Below are 16312 nucleotides of genomic sequence, written 5' to 3'. Positions count from 1 at the left end.
ACGAGTGCCCGTGAAATGTGTGTCTATGGCACAGGCTATGCCCCCCCCCCCCCCCACTTTATGTTTAGTTACCTTAACTGACTATAATATCTCTAGCACCTTACATTTTTTATCTGCTTATCTTGTGTTCTGTTTACACGTTTGTTTTTCGTAAGTGTTCAGCCCATTTTAAATCACGTTCATTCTTTTCATTCATTCTTTTATTCATTTTTGACAAATATACTTCTGTCTTTCCTTAAAAATACAATCACAAAACTTCTAATTGCTATTAAATTGAACTTCGATACAGTAAAAGGATAACAATCTTATCTTTCAAAAACCAGCTAAGTGCTTATAAGAACTTCCAAAATGAAGCTACATATAATTCTAATTCACCTCAAACTCTCTTTTCCGAACGCCTTTCCTTGATATCGTTTTCATACGAGACAGGCAATGGAGGAAGTTGTAACAACTTCTATTTGGACCCAGCGTCTCTCCGATTATTGATAACATTCTTTACAAACGCCAATGGAACGACGAATATTTAAATTTTTTGTAGCATAATCCGAATTTACGGTCAATGCCATTTCTTTTCTTTTTTTTTCATACCGGTCTCAAAATAAAACTGCTTTAGAAGTTTAAAAATAAATCAAAATCGACAAAGTCGTTATGTTCATTGTGTGCTGACAAGAAAAAAAAACTTCATTCCTAAATATTAGATGCAAACCGTAAAAGTACAATGGTTTTTGGAAGAGGAAGCGGGAGGCATTTTAGGTCAAAGTCAGAATCGTACAACGTGACGCGTCGGTGATGTTTATTACACGCGTTACCTTCCGTCGTTTGCTTATTGTTTAACAAAGAATGTTATGGTTTTTGTGCGCAAAGGTGAGAGAGAATTTATTTTCGAAACACTGTGCTACGTTTGAGGAATATTTTCATTCAAAACAGAAAAGTTAAATAATATTTCTTCCATAATTGTGACAGTAACTTGTTGTTGTCACAATATTTACTTCAAATTTAATTGCGAATGATTCCAAGTATAATTGAAAGTTGGCGCTTTTCGATGCATAGAATTTACAAAATGCATTTTTAATAAACAGTGCGATAAGGAAAACGAGCTGATGTTGTGCATCACATGACTTCCTTTTACTCCAATTTAATGTCATTTTCTCATTATCGGCAGTTTTAATATGATTCAATAGTTTACTCTCTAAATATCCCCAAAAGTGTCCAAATTGAAATCAGATTTAAAAAAAAAAATTTTAATCGCCAAATTTGTCGCTAAGTTGGCGACAAAACTTGGCGACCAAAATACTGGCGATATAGCGCCAAGTATCCGCGAAATTATAACACCACTTGAGTTTGCATCGAAATTAACAATGATTCCCCCCCCCCGAAAAAAGGGGAAAAAGACCCCCTAAGGAGCATAAGAATGCACCAAAAAAACGGTGCATAACTAGACCCCACTAGGAGTCTACGTACCAAATTTCAACTTTCTAGGACATTCCGTTCTTGAGTTATGCGACATGCATACACACATACGCACATGCGTACGTACATGCAGACGTCACGAGAAAACTCGTTGAAATTATCTCGGGGATCGTCAAAATGGATATTTCGGGTGTCTGTACGTTTTTAGGCACATATCCACGTGTGGTCGTGTTGAAAAAAAAACTCAACATTCATTTGGGGGTGAGAAAAATTTAAATTAAGGCCGATTTTTGGGTGAAAATTTTCTCGCGAATACAATACTTCCTTTTTACTTTCTTCTATATCTAATACATAGAAGAAAGTATTGGATTCGTGCAAATTTTCGAATTTCGAATTTTGACGGATTCGAACGTTTTGAGGTGTGCTGAGTCCATTTCGACCATTTTTGGAAAATGTCTGTCTGTCTGTGTGTGTGTATGTATGTGTGTGTGTGTGTCACGTCTGTGTGTGACCAGTTTTTTGTGGCCGCTCTACAGCAAAAACTACAGCATGAAATCGAACAAAATTTGGTACACATATGTGCCCCTATGTGAACTTGGGCCCATTGGTTTTTGGCGCGAATTCCTCCAAGGGGGGTGGAGCAATGGGACGTTTTTTGAGTTACGCGTGCTTGCTATTCCTCAGGAAGTAACTGGCGGAATCAAACAAAATTTGGTCCATATGTTGCCATTAACAGGAACAGGTGTTGATTCAATTTTGGTGTCAATAACTCAAACGGGGGTTGAGCTATAGAACATTTTTTGTCGTCAATTGTGACTGCTGTATCTCAAGAAATAATGAACGAAATCAAAGAAAAATTTATCGACAAGTAGCTCCTAGAGGGTATAAGTGCTGACTCTATTTTGGTGTCAATAGCTAAAAAGGGAGTGGCGCAATCGAGCGTTCTTTTTTTTTTTTTTTTTTTGATTGTGAGTGCCGTATCTGAAGAAGTAACGCTACCTTCTGGATGAATTTTGGAATAAATGTCAATCCATATGTAAACAGGCGTTGGTTCAATTTTGGTGCCAATTGCTCCATGGGGGCTTATTTTTTTGTGTAAATAAAAATAGCTTTATAAATGCAACAATAAGAAAGATAATTTGTAATAGACTGTCGTCTGCGTATTTCGCGTGATTTTAACTGTTGGAAAATAACCAGAAAATCGCGATGATTTAAAATTTTTAACTGTTGCCATCTTGCGTTTGTTAACAAACAAAATATTTGTAATTAATTCAAGCAAGGCTTTTAAAATAACTTTTAATTTTCGCTCTTTGCTTTGCTTTTGTAAAAATTCAGACATTGGGATGGTCGTCAAGTTTTTGCATGTGTAATTTTGTTTTTGTTGGGAATATTGCTTCCTCGTCAAGCATGGGGAGGGATCAAAAAAAAAAAAAGAAAAATATAGAAGAAAGTTTCGTGATGGCCACAACATACTAGTTTGTGAAAGGAAGTAAAACGGAAACTTAGAGGTCACCTCACATAAGAAAGGTTGAATAAATACCTTTGTGCACATAAAGTAAAAGAAGAAATAACAACGTCAAAAAGCACAAACTTCAGATTACTGCAGTTGTATTTCAGCGTTACAACGAACGCTTTTTTCAATGCAAAAGAAATGAGCTTATCTATCTGAACTCTCTCCATCTGAACACATCCTAATGTGAACACCCCGCTATTCTGAACACATTTTGATGGTCCCGGTGGAACTCCATGGACTTAATATAGGCTAACCTCTCTGTATTCTGAACTCTGTAATATGAACAGCCCAGAATTACGAACGCTATTTTTAATCCTCATTCAATTTTTACCTCTCTATATACTAAACATGTTTACAATCGGTACTCAGGGATTCCTACGGATCAAATTGGTGAGCCTCAAATACATCAACATTTTATCACAATGATTGAAGGACATTAAGGGGAAGATGGAGAGAGGAAGAAGAAAAATTATTTTTCTGGATATTACTGCATCTCATAGAGTCATTCAACTGAGCAATATGAGCCTGAAGTTTCTACATTTAAGTCTATTTCAAGAATCCAACGATTGTATCAAGTAGTATTCAAGACCTTTTAAGTAAAATGCGGCTGAGAATCACCTAGAAACATATCTACTTGTATGATAACACGTACCTTACATGAGAATAAGCAATGCAAAAAAAGATTAAAAATTATTTTTTTCTGCTCCATGTATTCTACCGATAGCTGTAAAGTAATACTTTATTGTTGAATGTTATGTAAAACTTTTTAAATTAAAAAAGAAAGAAGTACCGTAAGCACGGGCTACTTTGGAACGCATTTTGGAACTTTTCTCATTCTTTTCTCATTAGTTTTATAACTATTCATATTTTCAAGCTGTGGAAACTTTATTTACTGACATAAAGTTATCTTCATTTAATTTTTGACGAGTGATCATTTTATTTCAAAGTATTATTGCCATTTTAATTGCTTTTTAGCCTACTTTCCCAGTAAAAGTCAGAGAAAGAAGAAAAAAATGCATGAGAGAAAGCTTAATGCATCTTAAAAATATCACGAAAAAAAAGTCAAAAATAAATAAAATAAATAAATATCGAAAAATTAAAAATTGGAACGTAGGGTATTGAGATGGGGGGAAATGCCTGTCTGTATGTCTGTCTTTTGAGTGAATAGTCCGATTCGAACAATTTTTTTTTTGTTCAAAAGATCTCAGCGAGGACACCTCAATGCCATACTTCATTTTTCGATTTGTATTCAGAATTGAACGAAAAATTGAAAAATTTTTCGTTCAATTCTGAATAGTTCAACATTAGCGCCTACGGCGAAACTGAAAGTCAACATAGATTCCGAACTTAAGGGCGGATTTGCTTCAAACAAATTTTTTTGGAAATAGCTCTTGACGACCTACTGCTGTCTCCAACTCCGAGAATTTTGAGGCTCACTCCGACTCCGACTCCTGTGCCCGGAAATTAGTCGGACTCCAACTCCCTGACTTCGATTCTAACTTCGTAGCTTTGGCAAAAATTTATACACGGAGGAAAAATGTCTGACTCCGACTCTTGGAAATTAGACGCCGTCTCCGACTCCTGTATCAAAAATAAGTCCGACTCCGACTCCGCAAACATTGGCAGAGTTGCGAACTTAAGGGAAAATGACCGATTCCAACTCCGAGTCTTTAAATTAAAAACTTTAAGTACTCGAATCTGACTCTTTTGTCAAAAATCAGATTGATTCTGACTCCGCAGCCATGGTGTTTGCAGTGAAAAAATTATTTTTAATATGATTTGATTTAATTTTCACTCTAAAGTTTTAATTTATGTATTCGGTTTTTGGTGTAGAAATTCGGAGTACTTGATGTTTCTACATAAAGATATGCACAGACGATTTTTCTTTTCGACAGTGAAAATAATTTCTTTAAGTTGACATTTATTGTTTTTATTAATTTTTGAAAGTACATTAAGTAATTCATTTAAAAATATTTTTTTGGGCAACAGAGGGAAAACAAACTTTTCTTTTGATATGATGTATTTATTTTCATGAGCTTATTAATTTTAATTCATTATTTTTCTTTTTGAAAGCGGTCAAAGATTTTTTTTAATGGGAAAAAATGTTTTAGCTGCTTTGTTTAAACGGTGCTGCAACTTTATTTTTTCGTGTATTTATTTTTTAAGCATCAAATTCTTTAGGTGAGCGAGGCATATTTTATTTCTGGAAATCAAATTAAAATATTAAAAAATTATGTTTGAAATAATTTGCGATTTTAGCTAATTTTGAGAATATTGATCCGACACTAGAAAGTCGATATTGTTATATGGGAAAGTAGGCTCGTCTAGTTCTGGATGAAACTTCTTGTTACTTGGACCAATGTTACCATTGCGTTTGGGTTACTTTGGCCCAAAGTGGTTTTCCCTACTTAAAATCATTGCATTGTAGAGTCCAAGAAAGACGTGTGTTCATACGAAAAGCTATCTTTTGAAGCAAAAATACATTTTACAAGAAGTTTGAGTCACAAATATTAATTTTAAGATTTTTATTTAATGTGTGTACATACTCAGTAATTGTTTTAGACATTTCTGACGGAGAACAGTCATCTTTTCATTAGTTTTATAAGTTGGGTATGTTTTATTAACAGAACACCATTCGTAAAACAAAAGATCCTAAATTGTCGACAACTTCCAAATTTCGCTGGTGCGTTCCATGAACTCAACATTAGCTTCTTCTTCTCTTAAATCATCAGCTATACCCGGAAACCTTTACTCAACCCATTCTACAACAATAGAATTCTGTAAACTTTCCATTAAATTTAACAAAATTTGTAAGAAGTCAATTCAACAAGGTCAGCTTCTTCCAAACCTCCAACAATTTTCAGTTCTTCTTCGTGTTCCTTAATAAAAGCCATGTAACTGAACCCTGATCAATAGGGAAGTTTTCGATTTTTCAATTTTATTTTTATATGATAGAGTAGCATGTATGAACATCATAGGTGAAAAAAATTTTGCGATACGATAAGTAGTTTTTTTAAATTAATTTTTAAAGTTCAAGCTCTTGTGACGTCAAATGGCATAGGAAGTGACGTCATCTCCTCTTCTGATAGGGGAGAAGCGAAGGTCACGCATTCGACTTCGAAGACGAAACGTAAAAGGCTTTCTCCTCGCATTTAACTCCTCGCGTTTCTGGAACATTAAACCTCTCATCCTCACGAAAATATTCGAATATCTCATTGGTGTTACTTGAGGAAGATTATTTAGATTGTGCTTTAACGAATCCGGCCTCCATAGTGTGTTCAAAAGGATTATTGAATTTCTAAAAAATAAAAATATCAGCGCGCTCAAAATGTTCCTAGCGAAAACAAGGGATCTTCGGCGGAAGGCTGCCCATTCGCGCCCCGTGGCGTAGGCTCGTGACGTTTCAGAAGCGCGCACTTTTGCGCGTGGATTTTTAAAAATTCATTAAAAATCAACCGCGGTGTTTTAAAATTCGGCGATGGTGAATTTTTTAGTTTTGAGGGTCAATTAACAATATCCAATAGCCAAAATATGAACATTTAATAGGTTGAAACTTCCCTATTGAGTCTGTAATAGAGCTCTTCGTCCGTTGCTAAGAATTCCAGGTTTTTTCTTGTGTTTTTCTTGTTTAGAGTTCTACTTTTAGCATTTTTTTTCTTTTGCAAATGTATCTGATGGATCGTTTCAGGTTTTTATGCTGGGCCAAAGTAGGTTGTGATTTTTAGGTTAGGAAATATATTGCTATTTTGATTTTTTAAATAAAAAACCTATCAGAAATGGGAAGTACAACTGTACTATAACATAAAATACTAAATAGTGTTCATAATTAGATAGGGGCAGTGGCGTAGCTAGGGAGGGGCGGAGGGGGCGGTCCGCCCCGGGCGATACTTTTTGGAGGGCGGCAATTTCACTTTTGATGCAAAAAAAAAAAAAAAAAATTGACGCGTTTTCCCTATAAGGAAATCATGCTTTTGATCTATTACTGGAGGCAGAAAAGAGGAAAAAGTGTCTCCGAATTGTAAGGTTTTAGTGCGACTATGATAATAAAATTACTCTAATGCAAAACATGTGTTTTTTTTTTTTTTTTTGTGGACATCTCAGCACTATTATTTTTTTTTCTTTTCCTTCGTCTGAAGCTACAGACTGAGGGAGGTGGTAGTGTAAAGTCAAGGGAACATGTTATTTTTTTCTTTCTGCTGTTAAAGTTAACTATTACGGAGGAAACAATAACTTTCATAACCTTTCGTTATATGATGAAGCTACCACTTGATTTTAAGTAAGTTCCGAAAAAACCACCGTATTAAAAAAAAAAACACTTTTTTAAAGGAAAGTGACATCAAGGATAAAAGGAGAGTGGCCTCAAATGGTGGGCCATTTTTGCTCATTTTCAGGATAGCATAACCTGCTTCAGCAATGACTGTGATTGGTCATTGACTACAAAATTTTCCCTAAGACAGAATGGATTTTATGTTCATTTTATTAAAAAAAAAAAAAATCATTCACAACTCGAATAATAATTGCTTGTACTACTTGCACTATATCAACTAATTCTTTTATACAATGAGTTTCACATTTAGTCATTCATTGTAGTGATTATCTTTTTTTTTTTTTTTTTTTTTTTTTTTCATTTCTGCAATCATTGCGTTTTACGGATAAAAAATAAAATAACTCAAACTCCTTGAGTTATTATGCGAAATATACACAATGTCTATTCATACGCGCACACACAAATACACACACACACACACACACGTATATGTATACATATACATATATATATATATATATATAGTATACGGAGGAGGACTCATAGGGGGTCGCGGGTTATTTAGTTGCCGAAAAAGGGGTCGCGACGTGAAAAAGGTTGAGAACCACTGCTTTAAAAGAATTAATTTTAAGAGTCAAACGAAAATTTAAAATATATATATACATTCGAGGGGTTCGAGTCTCCGTAGCTCAATTTCAATTTTTTACAAAATAAAGCCTTTTTTTTTCGAGTTTTTTATTATTTTATCAAAGAAGAGCTTTTAAAAAATGTGTCTATTCTTCACATTTTAAGTTTGAATGCTTTAAAAAAAATTGAATTTTTTAAACTTTTTTCTTTCAAACTATTTTACTTAATGTTGAACTTATTTATTATTTTCGTTCATTTTAAGTATGTGTTTTGGTTTTAAGGTTTACACAGCTTTAATTTTTTGTCATACAAGTAGTGAAGTTTAAAAACGTTTCCTAATCGCATGTTTCGTACTTGACAATGGTTGAATAGTTTTACAATGCTTATTCTGCCCTTGACTGTTATAACTATTTTTTAAAAAGAAAGAAATTCTTAATTAGTTTAGGCGATTTTAGAAATAAATTAAAAGCCACATCAGGAACTGAGTTCTTTTCATCAAGTTTAGTGATCTTAAAACGAGAGAATTTTCAGCTGTGGAAAAGCAATACAGTACGCCTATGCTTATAAATGATTGTCACATAGCCGCAAAAAGGTTATTTTACTAGAAGTTATATTTTATTAACACACTACACTGTAAAAAAAAGTGCAAGGTTACCAGTATTAATGGGTGTAACGTTACACGAATTTAGAGTTGTGTAGCATCTTTGTTTTAAAAACTCAAATTGTTGGAGGAACCTTGCACTATGGGTTCAGTAGAATTCAAAACGCATGCGTAAAGATCAGAATCGGTGCAGAGCACCTAAACTCTTATTAGAGATTCGTAATCCGTCCTTGGTAGTCGAGGGGTATGGCCTTTTCTGTGAGACTCGCGTCGCGTGTTCGAACCCCACTCTGGTCATTTCCTCTCTTAGTGAATAAAAATGTCTTGTTCGTATATTTAAATAAATAATTGGTACATATTAGTTGTTAAAAAGCATGAAGCATGAACCTGATAGATTGTTCGAAAAAGTCAGATGAAAGCTTAGTTTTTACGAATGCGTAACCTTTTAAGCAATTTCTCTTTAAGCATACAGAAAATGCTGGTGTAACCTTACGCAGAAATGAGTGAGACGTTACACCATAGTTACATTACCATGGTGTAACCTTTCACAAGCGATGTGTAACTTTACACCAGTTGCATCAGTTAAGTTACTCCAGAGCAGCGAGGCAGCTAAGCTGCCACCGATTTTATGGAGTAAGGTTACACGAATTTTTTTACAATGTAGTCAAAATATTAAATAAAGAAAAACTTGAAGTCGTTTCTGACAAATTTAAGTTCTCGAAATCAAAAACTGTTGCCAAGTGTTTACTTTGTGTTTCTAAAGTAAACACTTGGCAAACTTTGCATTAAACACAGTTTACTTTTTCAGTTTTTTTTTTTTTTTTCATTCTAAATGGCATACAAAAATAAAACACTAATAAGCAAGGGTGTGGCATCGCATGATATTCTATGCATGATATTCTATAAGCGAGGGTTTTTTTTTCTTTTTATGACGTGGCGAGTGTCTTTAAGAGTTTGTCACTTATATGCAACACTCATAGACGTATAAATTGCAACCGTTATGTTAGGCAGTATAAAGCAATAATAGTGGAATTTAATCCATATGTATCAATAAAAATATAAATAATTTGACAGCGGGAAATAAAACTAACAGTAGAGTCGGCAGTGTTCATCCCCCCGGATTATGCATTGCTACCAGTTGATGGTTTGACAAAAGATTTGTATGTTTTTCGCAGCAATTAATTTCATGCATGTAGCGCGAACTGTTTTGCTTGTGAGAACTGTATTTTTGCAAAAAATAACAGAGGAAAGTAACTTTTTTATATAAACAAAGAAAGTGCTTTTGTTTTAAATGTGGGTTTTCATTTAGAAGAACAGCGACGACTGAATGCGAAACTTGATAAGGAGCTAAGAGGTAAAAGACCTTTCTGCTATTCTCTGAAAATCAGCGTTCGATGTAGCTAAGGCGGAAGCGCAATTTCTTATGTCAATATTTGAAATATGTTAATTTTTCAAAACCCATGCAGTTTTTGGAAAAATTTTAAATTCGTTATGCAAAAATTTAGGACTAAATATCTGATTAATTTTAACATAAAAATCGAGGTTACATAATGATTTTTGTATTAGTTATTCAACAAATTAAAAAGGAGTACTCAACGAAATTAAAAGGGTCTCGTGACTATTAACCATCAATCTCAAAGTGGACACCGACATAAAGAGAAAGAGAGGCGTCAGGCTTTTATTGCAGTGAGATCAATTAGCCATATTTTTGATTGCTCAATAAACGTTTGAATCTTTGGCAATTGTGTCCACATCTTAGTTTAACAATTATGAAAGATTATTGCCCCTAAATTTTTTTTTTTTTGATTATTTCTGAGTTTTTTATAACAATGCTCGGAGTGATATGCGTTCTGATACGTTTCTTTCACTTTAAAAATCAAACATTTCATGCATCTCAATAACTTTTGGGGTGTGTAATTAAGCCTTTAGTTTGATCAAAGTATAATCCCTGAGTAATGTTTGAAATGTAAAATCAAGTACTGAAGTAAGCAAACATTGCAAAATGTAGAGAAAGATTTTTTTTTTAATTACTCATTTGTTTGATTTGTTTTCTTCCCCCCCCCCCCCCACTCTCTCTCTTTCATTCATTTGATTTAATTTATTCATAACTGTTGATTCGCAATAATTCTTCTCGCGATTTTGATATTTGGATGGAACTTGTTCATCCAAAAATGCAACAGCTTATTGTCCGACTTCGAAAAAGAAAGAAAACTCTCAGTATCATTCGAAAATCTCAACCACTAGAAAAGAATTCGAACCCAACAACCGAAATTAGACATTCTAATTTTTCCTTCAGCATCCGTATGATAACAAAAAGAGAATCCGAATCTTTCGAATATTCGGCTGTGTGCGTTTCTGGTGCGCCACCATTGGACGCGCTGGTGCGAGGCTAGGTCACGGTCGCAGTGAACGGCTAGTCCTCTACAAAAACTGTCTGCTTTCTCTGAGCGTCCACCTATTCGCGAACAGCGCTCTCTTTGGCAAGACGTTCGATTTCTTCAGCACGCTTTCGGGGAACTTTTGAACCGCTTTCTTTGCAAACATGATTGCCTACCTGTTGCTGGTAGCACTGGCCGCTATAGGTAAGTAAATCAGTCTAAAGAGATGTAGATCCGGCTTTTTCCATGGATTAAATGAAATGATAAATATTTTAGAAACAAATGTGTTGTTTGTTTAAATATGTGGCTCAGTTTGTGATCTTACGGTGGATGAATACTAATTGCTCGTCGGAAAAAACTGCAAAAATATTTGCATTCAAAAAAAAAAAAATTAAAATATTTAACTAAATATTTGCTGTTAAATGTTTTAATTATTTGCTTAATTACAGTTATTTTACGATTAATGAAAACTTATTGTTCACAGCTACATTTTGCGCAAAAATACTTGCATTCAAAAAAAAAAAAAAAAGGAAATCAAAGAATAGAAAATAAACGAGGAATTAACATGTATACATCAATATATTTTGATTCTTCATTGAATAACTGCTTAGCTTACGATTGAAGAATAATTTTCATTCGTAAGAAAAATGTTAGGGCAAAAATACTTGCAGTCAAACGAAGTAATAAATAAAGTACAGAAAATAAGTGAAGAATTAAAATGTATAAATCTATTTATTTTAGTTCTTCACTTCAATCCACATCTTGCAATGGATGAATAATTGTAGTTCGTAGGAAAAGTTCTGCATAAAAAGACTTGCACACAAAATAATAATAATTATAATAAATTTTTAAATGATAAAATATAAAAAATAAGTGGAGGATAAATCTTTTTGCATCGAATGCTAAATCAATAAAAATAATTTTCAAAAAGATAACTCATAACTAAAAAAAATTAGCAAACCTAAAATATTCGCAATTATTTGAAAATTAATTTTATGTATTATTTAGTCACAAATTAAAATATATGAACACGACTTGGCAGAGAAAATCAGCAGTTCATCTATTAAATAGAAATTTTTTCGAAATTTGACTTTTTAATTAGTTGATTATTCTTCACTTTTTACCTGTCTGATTAATTGACGTGCTAAATTTAAATATAATACTAAAAAGAAAAAAAATGTGAACCAACAAATAAAGAAAGAGAAATTGCGAGGATTTTTTTTTGTATGTGTTGTTATAGATATTTTTCATGGAAAATGTATAACTAAAAATTAGCTTATGCATAGCAATATACGTTTTAACAGAAAATTCATTTGATTATTAGAGAATTTTCAAGAATGAAATTTGTATCCATTATATTTGTAGACTATTTAAACTACAACATTTTCACGTGATTTAGTTATCATTTGCTTGTAATTTGACGCGTTTCGAAAACAGTTTAACAAAAACAGATTTTTAAATGGTTTAATCTTTTACATTTCTTCCGGTGACAGTTTATTTGGATAAATAAACATAAATCTATTTTATTTGCTCTTAAGATAACATTGAAAGATCAACTTATAAAGGTTTGAGAATTCTACTGTATATTTGTATTTGATTTTTGTTGATTCTAATGTGCTTTTTTAATGTTCGATCACTGAAATGTTTTAAACATAACACAAACACGAAAAATTATGTGATATTTTGCTAGTTATGCGATTTGTTTGAGTAAAAGATAAAGAAAAAGGTTTTAAATCTATACATGCTATGTATTCCTCATGTTAGTTGAACAACGCTTTCTTTAAAATTAATTTATTTAATGCATTTCTTACAATAAACAACTATAAAAATGTTGTACTTTTTTTTTTCTTCTGTAATACGTAATTAATGTTGTCTAATTAGTAATTGCTTTTACTGAACATCCGAAAAAGATATGTAATTAACACATTTTTATTTTCGATATCTCAAGTGATTTTGCACTTTTCTTTACTTTCTTGCTTCCGTAACTTTTTTCTACTACGCTTCATCTAGGTGTTCCCAACTTTTCGCCCGACACGGAATTTTCTTCCCCCTGTTTTTATGTTTCAACCTTACCCTTTTATACATTTGAGGGGCGAAAGTTTTATATGTTGGGGAAAAGTAGGGTAAACATAGATTTCATTACACATGGTTAAACTAATGCTAGTTTACCTATAAAACTATTGCTAATTTGATTTTGTGTTTGAAACTATGTTTTTTAAATCCAAAACCATGTTTCTAACAAACATATCTATTATAGGAATACAAATTTAATAATAAAAAAAACAAGAAACCAAATAATTTTTGATAACTTCCGGGTGAAAACTTTCCCGGCCATGCTTTAGTATGAAGCGGCGTTACCAAAAAAATACTTTAAAAAATGTCTAAATAACTATATGGTTTTTGGAGATTCGTTGAAGTTTTATGGTTAGTATTGCAAGAGGTATTAATAATGTTCCAAAGAGAAACAATTTTAGTTTCTTTTTGTCCTTCAAGTTCGCGAATGACATGATTGATGACAGAAAATGGTAAAAAAATTGTACCTTTCCAAAGTGTTAAAAATTGTTTAATAACACCTTATTCAATAACATTAAAAATTTCCTTCATGTTAATTCAATAACATGAAGGAAAATTTATTTTCTTTCACGTAAATCTTGAGTTGGATTACCTCAAAATTAAAACGGAACTGTGGGACAGTTCGATCAATGAATGAATACACCGTAGTTAATAAATGAATCGGTTTGATTTATTTATATTCAATTTCTATTTATTAATTTCTTTTTTCAAATCAAGTTTCAAAAGCTTTTTATTAAATTAATTAGCAGTAGTGACTTTCTTCTGCACATTTTCAAAAAGAAAAAAACAAAAAAAAATATTGTTTTGTTCACTGGTAAGGTGTAATCATTCACTGGATTGGCGCACGTTTTTCCATTTCAACTCCCCCAATAAAATGACACAGATCCATAGAAGTGCTCAGTTTTTTATAAAATAATTATACATCAATTAAAATGTTTTTACTGGCATGTACCAAATGCTAGTTTTTAACGATGCTTGAAAACGAAGTTGTGCTTAAATGCTCATTCCTTGGTCGTTTTAACGAGAAGGCGCTTTTACACCGCAGATATGTAATAGATTATAAATGATAGCTCTTCACCATTCCACTTTCAATCTCGCTCCTTATTAATAGGCGGCGAGTTAATAGAAAGAGAATATAAAAATCTGAAACGGGAGACTGAGAGTCCCTATTTGGGTCGCCAAACCTGTTCCAGGACTCGACAAGAGATAAGTGGTTTCCAGCAACGTTAAATTGCCGATAATGCAACAGAACGATGTGTTTCCGACCTTGCAAAACGTGGCGACATGCTACATGGAATATGAAATTTTGTCGTGGTGAAAACAAAAAGAAAAAGAAAAGCAAGTTTGCTTTTTTTTTCTTCATTTAGTGTGTCACCTTTTTGTTTCCCCCTTTCCTTCGAAGTTCCAGTTTAGGCTGGTTTTATATCCTGAATTTCTTTTTCTCGCTGTTTTCATGACCTATATCTGCAATTTTCCTTCTTTAGTAGCCGCCTTTGAGAACTTGTCGTGTTCAACATGTGTTGTCGAAAAAAAAAAACACTTTTCCGAGTTCTTTAAAACCAGTTATTTATGTCTTTGACCACTCTTACCACATTTTTGTGATCATTAAGAGGAATGCTAGACGGTAAGGAAAAAAACTCTTCGGCTTAAAATAATTACTCCTTATTTGGAAAATTTCCAGAGGTTTCGAAAACTTTGTGGTAGGATTTAGTAGTGTTTCTGTTCTGAAGCTAAAGTCTTAAGGGAAAGAGGCAGACCCGTCATTTCAAATCTCTCCAGAAAGGATCAAAGTATGTAGATTATATCGGAAAAGAGCAAAATGGTGCCCACATATATATGGAAATACATTGATTTCTTAATGCTAGAGGGGTCAATTTCCCGCTCCTGACCCTCCCTAAATGACGGGCTTATCGGTGCTCGAAAGTTCTGGGAGTATGGAAGTTCTATGAATGTTAATTATTAATTTCACCCGTAATTTCAAGAAAGAGGATGGGCTTCCTTCCTCCCCTGCGCTCCAATGTATAAAAAACTTTTTGAATTAAAAGAAAAGAAAGAAAAATGCTGAAATGATTAAATCAGAAAAAAAAACTGATTTGGGGCATTTGCTTCATAAAAATATCTTTCCGCTAAAGTTTCTACAAAGCAAATCCGAACCGGACGAGGTACAACGTATCGCACGAGGATTTACATAAGATTTAAATTTTCAATCCAATGTCAATTGTTCAAATTTAAACGATTTTTTTTAAATAAAAAAATGTAACACGAGAGTGAGTTTCCCTGGCCAAGAGCTTGCAAACAAAAAACTAATTTGACTCGAGAAGGACGATTCCTATAATTATTAGGCAAATAGGGATGTCCCAAATTTTACATTTTTCAGTCTGCACTAAATTAACTTAATTGCTCTTTACTTTTCATTAAACTTCTCCCAAATTGTCTACTGAAAAGATTCTTTATTAAAATTTGAGGGGAAAAAAAGAAACTTCAGATTTTTGGAAGGAGTAACTTTAGCTACCGCCATAACACCTCTCGTAAAACAGCGCTTGCTTCTCTTACGATTGCAAAAATCTGTTGTGAAAAATATGATTTATAAAATTTCGGAACTCTAAATATGACTTTTACAAAACAAGAAGAAAAAACTACTTTTATGCATAGCTTGTGTTTTCCTTTTTTTTTTTTTTTGTATTTTCTTTCATGTATATTCATAAGATATTAAGCGTTTGATCAAGCTCCGCCGAAGTGCTCCTCACAAAAAACCTGAGATGTTGCCTTGAAATCAGACAAAAACGAAGTTATTAGGGGGTAAAATTAAAAATATGATATGAAAATAGCATTTTATGTGGGTTCTGTATGTGAGGAAATATTGTTTCGTATTCCGCACAATAAGAGCGATATGAGTTATTCATTGCATAATAACACAGAACACACAAGATGACGAACTGTTGGAGATGAGGGTCGCGATAATAAAGTACAATCTTTCACTTAAAAAGTACTGGTAGATTTTTACCAGGTAATTGTTGTAGCTTTCAACTTTTCAGTCAATGTTTAAAATTTAAAAAATGAAACTAGCAAAGTTAGCTGACCATATGAGGCAGTGAGAACCAAATTGATGTAAGTGGACATTTTCAAGTTGATTTTTTTTTTCTAAATCATGCTATATAGCAGCACCTACCACTGCTACTAGTACTATCTCTGGCCCCAAGACAGAGGAGGGGTTCACCTACCATTTGCACTGGTTATCTCCAAATTTTTAATTTTGCCACTTAAATCCCTTTACTTCTCACTACCTCATATATAAAAGCGTTCCACGGTCACTAGCCACTGACGCCATCAACCGTCCCGGGTTAACCGGTAACCTATTCGAATACGACCAAACAAAATTTTGTCTTCATGATTTAGTTAACATTTAGCAACAGATAATTCACATTAGAAAAAAAATAAAGCTG

General features: G+C 33.1%; 1 protein-coding gene across 1 annotated transcript in view; it reads left to right on the top strand.

Moving 5' to 3' along the window:
* Positions 1-10840: 10840 nt before the first annotated feature.
* LOC129225671 (protein obstructor-E-like) overlaps positions 10841-16312 on the top strand; it is a 31467-nt gene continuing 25995 nt past the window's right edge. The window contains exon 1 of the mRNA XM_054860145.1: positions 10841-11000. Within this exon, the coding sequence (XP_054716120.1) occupies positions 10961-11000 (40 nt within the window). The 5' untranslated portion in view covers positions 10841-10960. The remainder of the gene's footprint in view (positions 11001-16312) is intronic.

The sequence above is a fragment of the Uloborus diversus genome, chromosome 7 (assembly GCF_026930045.1).
Source record: "Uloborus diversus isolate 005 chromosome 7, Udiv.v.3.1, whole genome shotgun sequence".
NCBI lineage: Eukaryota > Metazoa > Arthropoda > Arachnida > Araneae > Uloboridae > Uloborus > Uloborus diversus.
The sequence above is the reverse complement of the archived record's forward strand: the minus strand, read 5'-3'. Positions and strand labels throughout refer to the sequence as shown.